The sequence below is a fragment of the Lycium barbarum genome, chromosome 11 (assembly GCF_019175385.1).
Source record: "Lycium barbarum isolate Lr01 chromosome 11, ASM1917538v2, whole genome shotgun sequence".
NCBI lineage: Eukaryota > Viridiplantae > Streptophyta > Magnoliopsida > Solanales > Solanaceae > Lycium > Lycium barbarum.
Window position 1 is genome coordinate 36,633,620 of NC_083347.1, and position 18,385 is coordinate 36,652,004.

The 18,385-nt window shown below is 35.3% G+C and overlaps 3 protein-coding genes and 1 long non-coding RNA gene across 8 annotated transcripts; 1 reads left to right on the top strand and 3 right to left on the bottom strand.

Moving 5' to 3' along the window:
- Positions 1-1,214: 1,214 nt before the first annotated feature.
- LOC132618035 (UBP1-associated proteins 1C) lies at positions 1,215-5,278 on the top strand. Of its 2 annotated transcripts, XM_060333097.1 has the most exons (7): positions 1,215-1,287; positions 1,384-1,455; positions 1,540-1,614; positions 3,403-3,533; positions 4,034-4,505; positions 4,698-4,811; positions 4,912-5,278. In XM_060333097.1, exons 2-7 carry the CDS (start codon positions 1,438-1,440, stop codon positions 4,975-4,977), a joined length of 876 nt encoding a protein of 291 aa, XP_060189080.1. In that variant the 5' UTR covers positions 1,215-1,287; positions 1,384-1,437; the 3' UTR covers positions 4,978-5,278. The 2 variants fall into 2 exon arrangements, with proteins under 2 accessions (XP_060189080.1, XP_060189078.1); XM_060333095.1 differs by having other exon boundaries at positions 1,223-1,455.
- Positions 5,279-6,088: 810 nt separating this feature from the next.
- LOC132618886 (uncharacterized) lies at positions 6,089-6,828 on the bottom strand. The gene has a single exon (XM_060333883.1). It carries the CDS (start codon positions 6,647-6,649, stop codon positions 6,251-6,253), a length of 399 nt encoding a protein of 132 aa, XP_060189866.1. The 5' UTR covers positions 6,650-6,828; the 3' UTR covers positions 6,089-6,250.
- A 1,171-nt stretch (positions 6,829-7,999) lies between these two features.
- On the bottom strand, positions 8,000-10,274 carry LOC132617846 (uncharacterized). The gene is made up of 4 exons (XR_009573855.1): positions 9,995-10,274; positions 9,365-9,463; positions 8,611-8,712; positions 8,000-8,403 (listed from the first exon to the last, which is right to left on the bottom strand). It is a non-coding gene; the product is annotated as an uncharacterized LOC132617846 (long non-coding RNA).
- Positions 10,275-12,421: 2,147 nt separating this feature from the next.
- LOC132617845 (large ribosomal subunit protein eL20z-like) lies at positions 12,422-17,935 on the bottom strand. Of its 4 annotated transcripts, none has more exons than XM_060332916.1 (7): positions 17,684-17,934; positions 17,454-17,524; positions 16,324-16,407; positions 15,793-15,906; positions 12,999-13,125; positions 12,800-12,917; positions 12,422-12,597 (listed from the first exon to the last, which is right to left on the bottom strand). In XM_060332916.1, the coding sequence occupies exons 3-7, from the start codon at positions 16,331-16,333 to the stop codon at positions 12,544-12,546; spliced, it is 423 nt and encodes a 140-aa protein (XP_060188899.1). In that variant the 5' UTR covers positions 16,334-16,407; positions 17,454-17,524; positions 17,684-17,934; the 3' UTR covers positions 12,422-12,543. The 4 variants fall into 4 exon arrangements, with proteins under 4 accessions (XP_060188899.1, XP_060188900.1, XP_060188898.1 ...); XM_060332917.1 differs by lacking the exon at positions 17,684-17,934 and adding an exon at positions 17,603-17,664; XM_060332915.1 differs by lacking the exon at positions 17,454-17,524 and having other exon boundaries at positions 17,684-17,935.
- Between the last annotated feature and the right edge of the window lie 450 nt (positions 17,936-18,385).

Sequence of the window (18,385 nt, forward strand, 5' to 3'; positions counted from 1 at the left end):
CAGAATTTTGTTGCAAAATTAGGCCTATTCGGGCTTTGTAAAATTACAACATAGTAATTTTTATTTTATTTTTAGCCTCAAGGCAGAGGTAGAAAAAAGTTTTTTTTTTTTTTGGGCGTTAAGGCAGAATTTTAAGGCCTTATAAGGCAGACTTTTTCCGAAGTCTTGCCATGCAATTTTTTCTTTTAACTAAGCAGAGGTTCGAATCCAGAACCTCGAGATTTTTTCTATCACTTTTTTAAGTGAAGGACAAAAATTAAAGACCAGCAATTTGAAGAACAATCCGTGCAAAAATGATTTAGGTGGCCCAAAAGTTTTTTTTTTTTTGCGCGGATTGCCCTTCATTTGGGGTGGTCTTTAAGTTTTGCCCTTCAAATTGTAATCTTTAATTTTTACCCCTCGCCTAACACCTCGAAGTTGTGGGTTCGAACCCATCTCAGTAAATAAAAAAAAATCACTAGGCAGAATTTTGCAACTTAAGGTAGAATTTGGACCGCACAGGCATAATTTGCATGGGCAGAAATTTTTCCTGAAGGAAAAAATTTAAAGACCACCATTTTGAGGGATAAAAATTAAAGACCACCCCCAGCGAGGGCCAACATTTTTTTGCGCGGATTGCCTTTCGCAAGACAAGGTCTTTAAATTTTGCCCCTCATATTTGTGGTCTTTAAATTATGCCTCTCATATTGCTGGTCTTTAATTTTTGCCCTTCGCATTGCAACTCTGAGTGTTCACGCAGAAATCATGAGGTTCTGAGTTCGAACCCCTGCTCAAGCATAAATTAAAAAAAAAAAAATGCAAGACAAGGTTTAGGTCGCAAATTGCAACCCCGACATAAACTTGTGAAGGAATTACCAAAGTTATGCCGGACCCGACATACTTATGTCAAGTCTGCCCATAAGGCATGAGTATGTCGGGTCCGACATAAATTTGATAATTCCTTAACAAGAGTATGCCGGTGGGGGCATAGCGAAATTAAACTCTGCCTTGCGAATTTTTAAAAAAATTTTGACTGTGTGGGGGTTCGAACCTGGAACCCATAAATTTTAGTCGAAGGGCAAAATTTAAAGATTTCAAATATGAGGGTCAAAATTTAAAGACCACCCAGAAGAAGGGCAATTCCGGCCAATCCTGCAAATTGCCCAAAAAGAATTTGGATCTGTAAAATAATTGGGCCCTGATTTTCTATAGAAAAAGATTGGCTCTCGCCACTCGCCCTGTCCGCTGTGCTCACTTGGATTTTAACAGAGTAAAGTAACGCCATAATCAGCCTTTTGCTCAAAATCCGTAAACCCTACTCCTTAAAAGCCATTCTTTTCTTCTTGACTTGCTAAATTCATTAAGCTCTTGTGCATAATTCCTGAAAGAATGGTTTGGTTTCAGTGTGAAGACTGTGGAGACAATCTCAAGAAACCCAAATTGGCTAACCACTTCCGAATGTGTTCTGCTTACAAGGTTTTCTTTTTTGGTCGTTTCTCCCTTCACTCATGTAATTATGCTTTGAAGTTAGCTTATTGGTTTTGTGTGCGTTTTGTTTAGCTGTCTTGCATTGATTGTGGGGAGATATTTGGTCGTCAAACAGTGGAAACTCATACTCAATGCATCTCTGAAGCGGTAATATTCTCTCTTTATGTTTTACATGTTTTCATTGTATGGATAATCTTCAAGGCTATTCCCGACTTGGGAGCGTAGAGTATACGCAGAACTTACCTGTTTTCGGTAGACCCGGACAATTAATTCAAAGTAGTATAAAAAGCCATGAAAAATACTATAAAAAGCATGATAAAGCTGTCTGGAATTAAAAAAAAGCCGTAACTACCACAAATAAATACAGTAATTGAAGTACAAGAAACAACATATAGTAGCAGAAATCAAAGGACAAGAAACTACAAGGGAGATACTACGACTGCTAGTATGAAAACAACGCTCAACTATCTACTAACCTTCTATCCTAATCTGTGTCCTCCATAACCTCCTAACTAAGGTCATGTGCTCTCTAAGTTGGACCTGCCCCATGTCCTGTCTAGACCCCAATATTTGTATCTAGAAACAAGAATGGAATATGCACACACGATATTTCTGTTTTTATCAGTTGAATATCTGACATGTGGTCCTTCGGCTCACATGATATTTCAAGAATGGCAAATGCACACACATTCTCCTTTTAACACTTCAATGCAATTACTGTTCTCTTAACTAACTTCTAAAATATTACTTAGTAGTAAGTTCTTTCTCTATCCAGTGTTATTGAATATCACCAGGGTCGTGGTCCATTGGCCGTACTTATCTTTCTAAGTTATTAGCTGAGTGCTTAATCAACAAAATGACTAAATATCTTGTTATCATTCTCACTTTCTATTGCTAAAACCTTGTATAGCTTCAACTTTTGGTTGCTAAAAGCTTCATGTATAATTTCATCTAGATGTGTTTGAAATATGGCAGAAAATATTTTCCCGTTGATGAAATTATTTTCCAGTTTTTGGTTATGGGAAAATATTTTCCAAGGAAAAGTTCCACCGAAAGGGGAAAGTTGACATTCCTACAAATCAATTTCGTTTCCAAGTATCACAACTCTTAGTCTCTTACTACATGTCACTTGCTCAGACAAACTCTTAGACACTGTTTTCTATTATTAATACAAGTTACAAAATAATCTCTGCAAAATACTACTCTCGTACCCTTTCCAAATTATATGATTATTACACATAACCTACTTTATACCCAACAAAACTCTAGAAAATGATTCTGAAATGGTTTCTGAAGGAAATACATTTTCCATGAAAAATATTTTCCTTTATTCAAACTTAGCGTAGGGCCTGTTTGGAAGTATGATTGTTGAGTTTTTCGATATGGTGCTTTTAGAATGACACTTAAAGAGTAGTGCGATAATCTTACAAGGCACTGTTTTGCCATTTTGCAAAATTAGCTTTTAGAATGACACTTAAAGAGTAGTGCGATAATCTGACAAGGCACTGTTTTGCCATTTTGCAAAATTAGCTTTTAGAATGACACTTAAAGAGTAGTACGATAATCTTACAAGGCATTTAACTTCAGGTAGAATATTACCATCCAACTTTTAAATTGTTATTTGAAATAATGTTTTATCTTATGCCCAAAATCATTTACAAAAGCTCCAAACATGAGTTTTTCCAGAAGTACATTTATAAATTAAGCAAACACTTAAAAAGTACCATGAGTGTTGACAATACTTGTTTATTAAATACATGCCACTCCCAAACGGGAACCTAATCTGCGTAGGGAAATCATAGCTGCATCATCTCTCCATCACCCTACTTTATGTTGCAAGTATTTACTTTGATTTAGTATTTGCTTCCCAAGCTGGTGTGTCTTATTCGAGTGATGTTTTGATATGTAGATTTGTATTTTCTGTATCTTCTTTAGGAGAAATATGGTCCAAAGGGCCAAGGAAAAGCTTCAAATGGAACTCCTGCCAAGCTCAGCGGTGATTCAAAGCAGAAGCCTGATGTAGACATCAATGTTGGATTGTCAGACCGTCCACCTTGGTTCTGTAGGTCTGGTGAAGCTTTTTATCTTTCTCTTTTTCTCGTTGCTCATTAGCTTTCTAAGAATTTAAGGAAAAGGTTATGGATATTTGCTTGAAATGAGATGGCACTTTCGTTGAAACAAACCAGTATTATCCTTGTCCAATTAAATGTTTTTATCGTGCTGTTGCTGCAACAGGGAATATTATCTGTAGCTCAACAGGTTGTGTGTCTTCCCCCAGGCTTCGTTTATAATCATTAACTCCAAGTCAGAATAGACTTCTGCGTCTTATTCCCTCATCCATCTGAAGCTTTGTAACAGCTTCAATCATGTTTTCTCTTTCCTACCCAAATATCCTCTTCTTTTTTTTCCTCCTTCCCTCTTAGTGGCTTGTATTATTGGGTTGCGAGACATGTTTCTGATTTTTCGTTTATTCTTTCTTTCTTTTCTTTTGTGTTGTTTTCTGCCTTTTCCTTTTTCTGAGTTATCTAGTTCATCCTTATTTGACCTCAAAGTGATGTATCTGCAGTTTGTGTAATACCAGTGCAACTAGTAAGCAGACTCTACTAAGCCATGCTGAAGGTAAGAAGCACAGAGGAAAGGCACGAGCTTTCCACGCTGCTAAGCAGCAGCCTAAGCAGAATGAAACAGCTGGCCTTGGTGTGGACGTCTCAAGTGATAAAAATCAAAAGAATGAGATTCCTGAGAACAAAGCATGTGAGGAATCAAAGGAGCAAAACTCAAAAGAACCAGAAAATGATAATTCTCATTCAAAGAAGAAAAGAAAAGACAGGGAATCTGAAAATGGTGGCGCCAAACTATCTGCTGAATTAGATAACGGTGAAGTAATCCAGGTTGAAAAAGAACAGGAAACAAAACACAAAAAGAAAGCCAAAACTGAAACAGTGAAACACGATAAAGCTGTCTTGGATGGGTCTAACGGAAATGACAGCAAGAAGAAGATAAAGTGGAAGAAAGTGATCACATCAGCTTTGAAATCTGTATGTGTTTTCTCCATTTCGTCAGTAGTTTGCAACCTTTCTTTCATATACATGTTCCAACTTTTGTTTCATATACATCTTCATGAGCATTTCTTCCTCTTTGAAAGAAGAGTCTTTATTTATCACGTCACAGCGACTAATTTATATGCATTGTCTGGTATCTCTCTTATTCGCTCGTTTCATTTGGGACAGAATTCTGATGGAGCTCTGAAGTTGAAGAAACTTAAAAAGATTGTTCTGAAGTCTGTGAATGAGTCTGGCATGGTAGAAGATGAAAGCCAAGTCAGCAACACAATCGAGCATAAGGTCAGCTAATCCTATCAAATCGTATCAGTGTCTGTTTCTTTTGATTCTTTGGCTAAACATGTACAGTGCTGACATAATTCGATGTTGCTATTTCCTGCAGATAACTTCAAGTTCTAAATTCGTTGTTGATGGCAAATATGTGCGACTGGCAGCCAAAAGCTCCTGAGAATTCTTTCATTTCAGACGCTTTATAAGTTTTAGAACCAATATTGGGGAAAAAGAAAACAATGCAGAGCCAAAGCTATAAAACAAGCTTCACCTATGATTCATACGATCAACTTCATGACCTCAATTTGAGGGGAGTGTATTCCGAAGTTTTGCTTGTGCTATTGAAATTGTGGAGATTAGATATGTTATTTTTTTGTAAGAAAATTGTTGAGTATTGTTATGTGAGAGGGACTTGTATTTATAGTTTGTTGGTTTATCATCAAATTTGTGTGTTCGCCAAGAGCGTCAAGTTCTTATCATCATCATTCTCATGATCCATATTTCTAGAGCACAATTAACCTACTAATAGCCGAAGATCTTCTTAGCGTGGTTGGTAAAGTTTTTGGGAAATTTAGAAGTATTTATTCTTCAAAAAGTTACTTGCCTTATAGTTTGAAGCGTTTGGGTAAGTGTGTGAAAAAACATACTCCTAGTACTTTTATACAGCAGCTGAGACTATTTTCTGCTGCAGAGGAGCAACACAGAAAGAAAATTTCTCCTTAGAAGCATAAACGGTGGTAAACATCCTTTACCAAAATCTTCTTTTTTTTTTTGAAAAAAATCTATCCTCATAGGTGAGGACAAAATAATCTCTCGCATTGTTGACAATGCATCTGTGACCAAAATCTTATAATCCCCAATCTTTCTATTTCCCGATTATTTTACATTTTAATGAAACGAAATTCTATCTAGGACATGAAATTAGATTGGAAAGTGTGGAGGTCAAGGATTAGATAGGGAAGTGTTGGTTATGCGTACTCTTAGTAGTAGTATTATTTAGTACTGGAGTAGTTGTCTGTTCTTCGATGTGTATCACTATGATTCTTTATTGCGCTTTGGCTTTGTACCTCTTGTTCTTTTGCTGTCATATTTTTCTGTGTCTGCATCGAAGTCCTTTTCCTTTATATTGTTGTTGAAATAAAAAATTTCATTAAATCTCTCTTCCTTTTTATTGTTGTTGAAATAAAAAAACTTCATTAAATCTTTCGTAATAAATAATTAGTTCATATTGTTAATATATTTAAATAATACTAATTGTAAAAGAGATCTTAGATGTCCAGTTTCCATAATTGACTTTCAAACACACTTTTCTTTTTATTCAAAAGGAACCACAAACTAAGATTAAAACTTAATCATCGTGAGCACACCTACATTAGGTTAAATAACATATACATTAATCAAAGCATGAAACTGAAATATCTCGCCGCTTGAACCATTAACATGGTTGGTACTCACTTGTGAAATATATTTTTCGTTGCTAGCTTTGGTTTCTTATGTGATCGGTTCTTGTGACTTTCAAGAGCTTCATAGTCAATCCTCTTTTGCCACTTACTCTTGCATAGTTTAATAGGCCGGTTACCAACATACTTCCCATTCATTGTTTTAAGTGCCTTAGAAAGGTCTAATGGGTTGGAAAAACTCACAAATCCATATCCCTCAGTCTTACCAGTCCGTTTGTCTCTCACAACCTTAGCCATATTAAAACTTGGAAATCTTGAAAAGGCTTTTGATAGGACATCATCATTCACCTCATTACCAAGATCACCACAGAATAGACGATAATCATTCTCTGGCCACTCTGCAAGACTAGGATCTTCCCACCTTTTTCCTGCTGCCTTACGAGGTGCCATTGCAACACAGGAGAATTAGGGTTTTCTATTATGAGACAACGTGAATTATAGTATTGATAACGTAAAAAGAAGAACACACGTGACCAACTCTTATTATTTAACGAAAGATGTTTCAGAAGGATACATAATTATGAAGGAAACCATGTATATATAGACTCTGAAAGACCCTAAACCCAATAGTAATCAGACAGCTTTCCAGAACCGATCCTTAAATCAGGCCCACAAACATAATATATATATTTTTTATGGCTAAATTAGGGATTTTGGGCAAAGGGTGGGGTGGGGGGAGGGATTTGAGAATTATTGTGATTTGATTTCGCAAAAATGTATCCTTCATACACACCCTCTGAAAGGATGGACGAAACATAAATTGCTTGTATAATACTTACACTACTACTAGAAATAGGAAAAGCGCCTTGCTCGACACGGGGCCCAATCACATTGTTGGAAATTAATCTTTTGATTTGAGGATAAATCTTTTAATATGGTGATATTTTCTCTTTTTTGTTCTTTACAGATTATATTAACAAATTAGCATTAGAAATCAAATGTGATTTATAGATATAAAAATTTAAATATATTACTTAGGAGTAGTTAATAATCATAAAATATGATTGAATTTTGAACAGTAAAACAAATTTTAAAAAGTTTAAATTAATGTAATTATCACTAACTTTAATATTTGAAATAATGTTAAAATATTAATAAAACTGGTTTAATCAATATTCACACGCAATAAATAAGGTTTCTACTCGCAATTTCAACTTTTCTTTTTCAATTCACTACTAAAAAAACAGGGATTTTTGACCAAAAATTTCGACCACACGAGGTCGAAAAAACCTTTATTTCGACCAATTTTTCGACCACACGCGTAGGTCGATAACAGCTTGGTCGATTTTTTTTTTCGACCACGTGTGCTCGAAATTTTCGACCACACGTGGTCGAAATCACATTCTACCTAAATTAAGGGAAAAATTGTTTTCGACCACATGTGGTCGAAAAAATTATTTTTATATTAAATTATATTTAACTTTTTCGACTACGTGTGGTTGAAAACATTATTTATATTTAAATATAAAAAGAAAATAAAAATTCAATTTCGACCACATGTGGTCGAAATCTGGCAAGAATCTTGCTAAATCTTGACCACATGTGGTCGAAATTGAATTTTTCTAGGTACAATTTCGACCTCATGTGGTCGAAATTGTGAAATATCTGTGGTCGAAAATCTGGAATATTTTTTCCAGCATTTGCCTGCTTTTGGCGGCAGCCCACCTGCCAATTTCCAAATAGTTAAATTCATCAACCAAAACAGCCATCCAATTCATCAACAATGCAACACAACAACCATAAACAATGTTCAAACACTTGAACACTTAAACATTGTCCATTCAAACACTTATAAACAATCAAATTCAACCTCAAAGTACTTAAAATTAAAACTACATTCAAACACTTAAACATCATAAACTACATTCAAACACTTAAACATCATAAACATCATTCAAACACTTAAACATTATAAACTTAAAAGTACTTCTAATTCGAACTAAAACTACATTCAAACCCTTAAAGATAATATACATATCCATTTAAACATATCCATCATAAACTATTAATTTAGGCTTGCATACCCAACATCCGAGCCTCCGAGGAATTAAGTGTTCTTGTTAGCTAAGCAACTTGATGCTTCATAGCTTCATACTCCTTAGGATCAACTGCGCCATCATCAGCAACATCTATGCTTTCAAGGGCTGACGGGTATAAAGGTGGCATCCAGACTAATTTAATTTTGATCAAGAATGAAAATAATATAGCAGAGTTTTATCATTGATCAAGAATGAAAATAATCTATTAACAGGAAAAAAGAAAGGATGTGATAAGTGACTACAAGATGAATATGGAACTTCTTTTCCAGATACTTATTATAAATTATCCAAAGAAGAAGGATTTCTGTTTACCTTTTTTGCAACAGTTGTTGTGTCTTTCTTCCCCTTGAAAAGTTTGTCCAGCAATAAGTGAAAAAAATGCCCGAATGGTCCAAGATAGGCAAAGCCAAAAAGCTGCATGTAACTATGTTAGCAGCCAATAACAATTCCAGAAAGCAACTTATATATGCTAAGCAAAGGAATATATTCGAAGCATACATGATTCTGATACTAAGTGCCATTTTAGAAGTCTTGTCATAACACTACAACTGTAGTAAGCCTTTGCAGCTCATAATCAAATCATTTCAACAAAAATTTATTTGCAGAGGTTATAAGATTCTTATTTTTCAATATTCAACATCAATATACTTAAATCAAACTCTCCAAAACCGGCAAAGGGTTCATCAGACCATCAACATTAAGCGCGGCAAAAGAAGTCATCAAGCTTTTACGATCAAATTATGCCGAAATATACTAGAAGTTTTCTCTTGAGTGAATTAATTTCAGAACAGTCTACAGAAAATTTGAGCAAATTATGAGATGAACATTGAAGACAATCCTATCAGTATATATTGACTGAGTGTCTTTTGTAGGGAATCATATGGGTGTAAGCTTTCGACATTTTTTATACGTCTTGTAGACAGAGTTTCTCCCACAATGAAGTTAAGAAAATTGAACACATGTGACAAAACTTTCAGATTTCCACAACACACAAAAAAAAAAAAAAAGGAAAGGGGGGAAAAAGAAGCGCACGGGCATGTTTAAAAGGAAGCTATGAAAACAGTACCACTTTCAGAAGAAGGCGTCTAATTTGAAGTCTCTTAATGCCAGTAATCTTCTGAGACACTATATCACTGACCGCTGACAAAAATGCAGCTGTTATCGCCTGCAATTATAAATAGCAAAATTTAGAAACTACAAAATTAAAACCGTTGTACCAATCAAGCTAAAAGCTTTAAACACAACACACCCGCATCAACTTGGATCAACTACTTCTCAGTCCCCAACTAGTTAAAGTCAACTAATGAAACTTGCTATATTCGTTTTGTTCAATTCAGGTCCATTAACCCCAACCCCCACCCGCCCCCAACATAGTCGGTGATGTGATGAACCTCTTATTCATTATGCCTAACGCCAATATAAAGCATCCGAATTCATCATAGTTAAACAATCTATGTTTTATAAAGGTGGCATCCAGACCAATTTAATTTCAATATTTCATTCAATTTCAATTCAAAACCCTAAAAAAATAACATGATATAAACCCTAGAACAACTACTGGGATTTTAAAAAAGGTTATCAAATCTACTAAATATAGAAGGTAATGCAACTAACAACATGGTATTGAAATACATGCTTGAGAACTAGTTCAATTTGGGGCTTGTGTTCATAAGATTGAAAAAGAAAAAAAAAATACCTGAGCTTGTCAAAAACGGCGGTGGCGTCTGGTTGGGATTTTCGACTGCTGGTCGGAAACGGCGGTGGCGTGCGGCATTGAGCGTATAAGGAGGTGGGGTGGTGGGCTGCGTAGAGAGGAGAGGGAGGAGGAATTAAGGAGAGAGAAAGAGAAGGAGAAAAATAAAAAGAAAGTGACCCGATGGGGTTTGAATTTTCGACCACATGCGGTCGAAAATAATTAAGTCATATTTGACCAAATTTGACTTAATTATTTCGACCACTTGTAGTCGAAATTAGTTTTTTTTTTTTTAAATAATTGTTTTATATTTATATAATTTAATTATGTATAAAATATTTTTTTCCATTTATTATTTGTACAAAAATTAATTTCGACCACACGTGGTCGAAATTCACTTTTCCAGTTAAAAAATCAACCCAGTGTGGTCAAAATCCTATAAAAAGTTTAATAAAAATTAAATTCTGCAAATTTCGACCACCTGTGGTCGATTTTTTTCCGACCAAAATTGTGGTCGAAATTTTTTGGTCGAAAATGCCCCCTTTTTTTAGTAGTGATTTAAGTTCATGTTCAAACGTAATTGTAATAACAATTTTCGAACACTTTAATTTCACCTTTAACTTTAAATATTTTTACCTCAACTAAATATTATTTGAATGCCTACTAAATGTTGAATTTGAACCCTAGCAAATATTATACATAAAGCTGTGTTAAAAACACGTTCAATGTTTTCAAATTCAGTAAGTACTCTTTAAAAAAAATATGTCTTCTTAAGTTTAGAATATGTTAAAGATTATATAATCGTTCATGGGATGCAATGGAGTTACAAATAATAATAGGTTATATCAGTTATTGATTATGCAAAACATCGCCTATAAGCCCATAGAAAAAGCTTGATTTTGCATGTCTAATTTCTAATCTTTTCTTTCCACATTTTGAGAAAAATGTTAGGGAAAAATTACAGAATGGTGTAGCAAAGAAGTATTATGATGGTGCCCGTTTAAGGTGTGCAACTTTCTGTGGCACATCTCAGTCCTCCTCATTATTTAGAAAAACTGAGTCATCGATTCAGGTACAAGATACTGTCATTACCGCCCGGGCAATTAGACATCCAACCCCTTATTGCAACGACACGATTGCTAGAGCAGAGCTAGATATGGGGGTGAATTTTTTCTTTGTTGTCAGGAAATTGTTATTCAAGATTCAATAGATGATATACACCCCTGTTAATACACAATTTTCCTCCATTCCTCTCTTCACTGGCTGAAAACCACTTCACTTTACAGTAGAGAGATGTAAACCTATTATGAAGGTCATCCAAGTGAAATGGATTAACACATAGGGAGTTTAGTAAAAGGAAACTCTGGTTTGGCAGGAGGAGGAGGCTGCTTGAGAAACCAAAATGGGGACCTCTTAACTATACATGGCTGAATCTAATGCAATATATTCAGGATTGAAGTGGTGCTACGACAATGGGTTTCAAGGGGATTCATGTTGAATCAGGCTCACAAGTCTTGATTAATGCCATTAACAGTTTTATCATAAGCCCTCCCGGCAGAATGCAGGACTAAATGACCAGATTTCATAGCTAAAGCAAGCAAGCTGGCAATTACAAGTTCATATACTGCTTTAGGGAGATCAAATGTGTTGCTAATTTTCTTGCTAACTTGAGCCTACAGAGGAAGTTACCTACATTCTTCATGGAAGCTAACACCTTACCAAGAAAAGTGAGATCTTCTCTGAAGAATGATAAAGACCAATTAATTAATTTCAGAATCACAATTAATAAGAAGTTTTTTGTTGTATAAATTATGGTTTTGAGTACACATATTTCATAGGAAGATAGAACATCTTCAAACCTTTTTTTTCTTATTTGGGCACCTTTTGATTGTGCCTAACATTCGTAATTAGGAGTCTCTCAGGTGCTCCACCCCTTTTGTAACTATGTGCTTATTTTGCAATATATAGATTGAGGTCATGCCTAACCTCTCACCATAAAGGTGATATTAATTTTTCAAAAAACATATCTAATCTAAAATAATATGAGAAAACATAAGCTACTATCATTCTAAAGCACTTCTTCTTTCTCATTTGAAATGCAGTAAAAATATAAACAGATATTGGAAACTTGACCAAACAGACTACAAACAATGAAACATATTGGAAGCAATTTCAAGAAAATTTAGAAGCACTAATGGATGGGACACTGAAGCAATCTGGATAATATATTTCTGTTCTGAAAAATGGAGATGATTGAGAGTCTTTTTAACTTATCCTACACATAAATCTGTATTATTATTATGGCACTTTTTACATGGAAAAACATGTATACAAACAAGAGGAATTTCAATAATAAATCTTGATGGAACACATAAGGAGGTATAGATTTTCATGTGTATAGTTCTGTATAAGATTTTTTTTTTTCCCTCGTAAGAGCATTTACAATTTGAGAATTTGGATCCGAGTAATGGCTTTTGACTTGACTACAAAGCAAGCAACAGCACAATTCTGACATCTTGGCTATGGCTAGTATGAAACTGGCATAGCAGAAGCTACAAGAAGAGAGCTGCTGCTATAATTAGCAACACAACAGAACACGCCATTGCCTGCATAAGAGTGTAAATCCTGAACGCTGTTAGAACTGTTTAACACTGATAAACACAGTATCAAGATAGACAAAAAAAAATTAAGTGTCACAGAAAACCAGAAATGTACAGAAATGCAATCTCATGAATTTCCTTTTTCCTCTTTTGATTGATCCATTATTTTGATGTTAAAAGTTAGCAAGGGGGGTGGGAATCAACTTACAGCAATAGCAGATGCAGCAAGCCCGGCACGTTCTCTAGGATCCTTACGGTAGTAGTTTCCGAAATAAAGTATTGTGGCATAATACCACATCAACGGGCATAGAAATCCCAGTAGAAATCTAGTGGTAAATAATTTTAAACAATCAGATTCTCCAGAAGAGGAGAGAGAGAGATTAACTGAGACATATAATAGCACTTACGAAAACCATCCGACTCCACAACCAAAGCAAGGAAGAGGTTTATCATAGAACCCTGTTTGAAGGTCCTCTACATCTCTAATCAACGTATACTTTCCCTTCTCACGATCTTCTGCATCACCTCCTTGCCCTATAATCACAGGTATCCAACTCAGAATTTCTGTTTGCCTCTCTTTTTTTATCTTTTTGTGTGACAAGTGTGGACAGATGATTGGTAAATAGATAAAAGGTTGTATCAAATTGAATTTTTACAATAATACATGTTTTCATAGATACAATAGAACCAGGGAATTAAAGATAAAGTTAGCAGAGATTCTACCCCATCCCACAGCCCAAACAAAAGGAAAAGAAAACCTATGAACAATACTTATTTGTGGGGAGGAGATAGACCAGAAGACGTAATAAACCTGTATCAGAATAGTTTTCTTATGGAGCATGTATAAGAATATTTCATCCTCACACTATGAAGGCCTCGAAGAAGTAACTGAATGAGGGTAAAACTTAAGAAAAGATTAAGATATGTTCTAATGTATTTCAAGATATCCTTAAGGAGTTCTGCGTTTATTTGCTGACGGGTGTGAGAAATAATCATCAATAGCTTTTTGTTGTTCTAATTTCAGAAGCTAGAATAGATAAGACAAAGACAGGGAACCTCCATAAATAAAAGTTTGTAAAGAAAATGATCCTAACAGCATTCTACTTATTTTTCTGATCCATATGGGTCAGGCATTATAGAAAATGAGCATTTCAATCTGTGAGCTAAATGCAAATGCTGCTTCTTCGATGCAGGCCAAATACAAGTTATTGTCATGGGAAAAGGGTTTATGTTCTAAGATAAAAAGCATAATGGAAGCACATATGTCCACCAAGAGCTGTCCAGATTGTAATCGGCATATAAGAAGCCAAAATAGTCTTGCTATCCCAAAAAAGTTAGTTTTGCATCATAACAAAGTTGACTCTATCAGTTGGAAGAGACACCCCAAAGGACCTTTTCAGTCAAAAGTTGCTATGCTATGCTGGAATCTAACGCCAATGGGGTTATATGGCCTTGGAAAAAGATTTGGTTCAATAGTGCTCCTCTGAGGGTCTCTTGCCCCACTCAAATAAACCTTCAAAAGAGGGGATTTCAGCTTTGCAGTAGGTGTCCATTGTGTGATCAAGAGCGATTTGAAGTAATTGGCCACCTCTTTTTGCATTGGAGGGTCACAAATCAATCATGAAGCATGTCTTTGGCAATATTTGGTGTGTTGGACCATGCCTAGCTCCATTACACAGCTGCTGCAGTGCTGGAACAGGGGGCTTATGCAAGAATTCCCAAAACATTTGGAACACTATACCTCAGGCCACAGTAGTTGAGTGGTCGGCTTGAAAGAATAGCAGAATTTTCTAAGGCAATAGGAGAAATATTCACCACTTTATATTTTTTTTGCTTGCTTTTTGGTGCAAACACTTCTTTACTTCTATTATTTCTTTTTCCTGACTGCTTTGGGTTTTCTTTGAGCCGAGGGTCTATCGGAAACACCCTCTCTACCTTCCAAGGTGGGGGTAAGGTTTGCGTACGCTCTACCCCCCAGACCCCACTTGTGGGATTACACTGGGTATGTTGTTGTTGTTGTTGTTGTTTTTTGGTGCAAACTGGTCATTGTACAAGATGTACATGCATTACTAAACATAGTAGAGAATTTTCACTCTTTCTTGGGAAAGGTTATGCTGTCCCCAGGCTGCTGGTGGCTTAGGATTTCTTGACATATCAACTTGGAATAGGGCTGCTATCTGTAAACCTCTATGGAGCTTATGTCTGAAGAAGGACAAACTATGGATTCAATTGGCCCATAGTTATTACATAAAAGAGGGGCCTGTTTGGGATGCAAAACCTACTGATGCATCATGGATGATCAAGAAGATACTAGGTTCTAAACAGACCTTTGAGCTAGCTGGATATGAGGAACAAGACATTCTTCAAATGGACAAGTTTAGCACAAAGAATGTATACCAGAGACTCCGTGGTGACATGCCAAAGGTGGAATGGAGAAGATTGACCTGTAATAACCAAGGATCACCAAGATGGAAGATCATTCTATACTTGGCCATTCAGGGAAGATTACAGACCAATGATAGGATTGCAAAATGGGCAACTGTTAATGATCTTTCCTGCCCTCTATGGTGTTCTGTTGATAAGTCTTTGAACCACTTCTTTTTCACATGTCCTTATTCATCAATTGTGTGGGAAAAGATGCTAGCTTGGCAAGGTATTATCAGAAGACCTGCTGCAGAGTGGAGTGATGAAGTTATATGGGCTATTGGACAGGCAAAAAGCAGATCAGTGAAAGCTATTCTGTATCGGATAGTTCTTGCTTGCCGTATATACTTTGTGTGGCAGGGGGGAACTTTAGATTATACCAGCAGAAAAGAAGAGAGCAAGCGATTTTTCTAAGACAAATCACACAGGAAGTCCACTGTAGAGGATCCTTACTTCCAAGGTTGCATAGTCCATTGGCTGAGCTTAGTTACTATCATAGTTTACTGATAATAGCCATTGATGTATAGAGGTTTGTTCGTTGCTGCTGCAGTTAAGGGACATGTCCTTCTCTACATTTCTTTTTGAGCTGTAACCGATTACTTTTGGTAATAAAATCTTTATTTACAAAAAAAAAAAAAAAAAAAAAAAAAGACAAAAAAAGAGAATTTTCACTCTCTGTAATTACGTCTGATCAACTGGCTTAGTGCAAGCTGTTATAAAATTTCTTATTACTTATCAGGAAAAAAAAAAAAAAAAAAAGAGTAAGAAAAAGGCTACCTTTAAATGCTGAATAATATCGGGCTGTTGGCCTCAAAAGGTCAAGATGTTTCTCAGAGGCTGATTTCACGAGTTCAACGCTATTTCTGCCCTCTCCAGCTTCAAGACTAGCACCTGTTAGACCCAGATGTCCAATTAATTATGTCTACCAAATTTCCCTATCTAAGATTTAATACTTATAAGAATATTAAATGCTCAACTTGCAAATGAAGGGTAAATACAATTTTTTTCCTAAAAATGTACATATCCTAGAACTTTTCCAAATGCAAAACTGCAAACAACTGTACAAAATCAGTCATCCATAAACATTTCATCGTGCAATAATTTTTTTTCTTTTTAATTAACTTGAACTCAGCATTCAGATATCTACGAGAAATCTAATGGAATAAGATATACTAGAATTTATCAAGGGCTACATGAAGAATGTGTCACCAACGAACAAATATATACAATAGTCATTTTAATCAGGGAAAACTGTCAGAAATCTGAAAAATGAGATAGCGAGTTAGGGTAGGTAGACTAAGCGCTTACTCTTGTCCATGTGTAGTTCTTTCAAGCTGATGGTTTCTACCTTTAGTATTTTGAGTTATCCCCTCTACTTGACCTTCAGATAACCTGCTTTGCACGATCAAACAAAGGACTTCAACTTTACTAATTTACCATGCAATAAGAGTTAGCTCATTGAATAATGCTGGCAAAATAAGAAAAGGAACGAGCCACTAATTTTTGGGGTAGTTTATTCGCTGGTTAGGAAGTAAGTTATTCATGTATTAAAACCAACATAACTAGTACCATGTTTGGTAGCATTTTTGTTGCTATGTATAAAATTCAACACACCAAGTACGGTGTTTTGGTTACTAGTTTACAATCCCGCATAACTAATACATGTATAAGCTATGCGGAAGTCTATGTTTTATTTATGCAGGGTAGAAGAGGGAATAACTAAACCTTCGATAACTAATCCCTGCATAACTCTAACTAGCAACCAAACAAATTCATTAAGGAAGAATAGGTTATACTCCACCACTGTTGAGAGTTTATCATGTCAATAACACTGAAAGGTCCATTTTTCGTCTATCAACCAATTCCTCATAGTTAAAACATGCAATTAAACAACAACATGATGACAACCCTCTATTGATACACATCATTTTAGAAAGATGAGTAATTTCTGAACCAATAAATTCCAGGCATAGTTACAGCAATGAAGAAATCACAGGCCTTGACCCGTAGTTTAATTCAGCACTTTCTAAAGCTTGAAGACATCTATAAATTATTTCAAGCAAGTTTAGCCACAATTGGCTGATAATTCATGAGAGCGAAAAATCATTTAAACGGTTCTTGATCTTCCAAAGAAGTCAAATTTAGCAGACTTGGGTAACCTTAAAAGTTTCTTGATTAATTTTCAAGAATATATCTATATTTTCATAAACCAGATGAACAAAGCTAAAAAATTAACAAACATCAATTACCTGGAGTATATAGAGGATAAGCCCACCAGAAAGAATTATACTTTACTCTCAAAAATGAAAAAAAAAAAAAAAAAAAAGACCCAACAGAATTAATTATAAAGAAGAATTAGCCCAACAGAAAATAAATTCTCTTTACTCATAAAAAGAGATCACAAAAGGAAGAAAAAGAAAATGATCCAAGATAATTACCACTATAAAATTCAACCAGGTCTGAGAACTATGAACAAATTTTCCGAATTCTTGATTTTTGGGGCTTCAAACTACCGAATAAAGTTGTTGATTAGTTCCCACTTAAGCCCACAGAAATAAAGAAGAAAAGAAAACAAGATATATATAACCTGATATGGACGTATGATCTGCTATCATGTATAAAAGGAAAAAGGCTAAAATCAAAACATAAATAGGACTTGGAAACTTACAGCTGAATTAGGAAACTTGAGTCTGCCAAGCTTGAATTTTGAGTCAGAAGAAAAGTGAGCGGTAGAGCAGGACAAGGAAAATAAAAACGGAAAAGGGCCGAATATACCCCGTACTATTGAAAAATGGCCAAATATACACCCGTACTATTAAAAAAAGCCCCAAATATATCCTCCGTTATACTTTGAATTCAAATATATTCCTATCGTTATATTTTAGATTTAAATATAATCCTTCTCCGTTAAAATTATCCAAAGTAAACACCACATGACACTAATAAGTGAGTGAGGCGGACGCCACCTGACATACCACCTCACCACCCAACCCATTTACCTCCCTCTTCCCCGTCTTCACCCACCACTACCACCACCTCCACCTTCACTCCCTCTGCTCATCTTCTCCTCAATACAGAGAGGGGTTCAAGAGCAACCAAGGGAAAAAACGAAAAGAGAAACAAGCAATAGAGCATCGAGAGTGAAGACCTCCTTTACAAAGCCACTTTATCAATTAACAATATTAGTATCATCTGAATAGTAGTACAAAAGAAACTATTGATGCAATATCTGATTAATTAATCAACTACGCTTCAATGCTACATTAGTTGATAAAACAATTAAATGTTAAAAGTCATTTTGTTTTTTGATCTACTGCAACTAATTGCAACTTCATTTCAAAGTAAAAATTGCTCGGTTAGTGAGTGAAGG

What these genes read in the sequence shown, in the direction of transcription:
- LOC132618035 (XM_060333095.1), top strand. Translation starts at nt 1,369, where the DNA reads ATGGTTTGGTTTCAGTGTGAAGACTGTGGAGACAATCTCAAGAAACCC. An exon ending in GAATGTGTTCTGCTTACAAG is followed by an intron (nt 1,456 to 1,539) that starts GTTTTCTTTTTT and finishes CGTTTTGTTTAG; the next exon opens with CTGTCTTGCATTGATTGTGG. An exon ending in TCACATCAGCTTTGAAATCT is followed by an intron (nt 4,506 to 4,697) that starts GTATGTGTTTTC and finishes CATTTGGGACAG; the next exon opens with AATTCTGATGGAGCTCTGAA.
- LOC132617845 (XM_060332915.1), bottom strand. An exon ending in TGTGGAGTCGGATGGTTTTC is followed by an intron (nt 12,918 to 12,998) that starts GTAAGTGCTATT and finishes ATTTACCACTAG; the next exon opens with ATTTCTACTGGGATTTCTAT. An exon ending in TTGCTGCATCTGCTATTGCT is followed by an intron (nt 12,598 to 12,799) that starts GTAAGTTGATTC and finishes ACTCTTATGCAG; the next exon opens with GCAATGGCGTGTTCTGTTGT.
- LOC132618886 (XM_060333883.1), bottom strand. Translation starts at nt 6,649, where the DNA reads ATGGCACCTCGTAAGGCAGCAGGAAAAAGGTGGGAAGATCCTAGTCTT.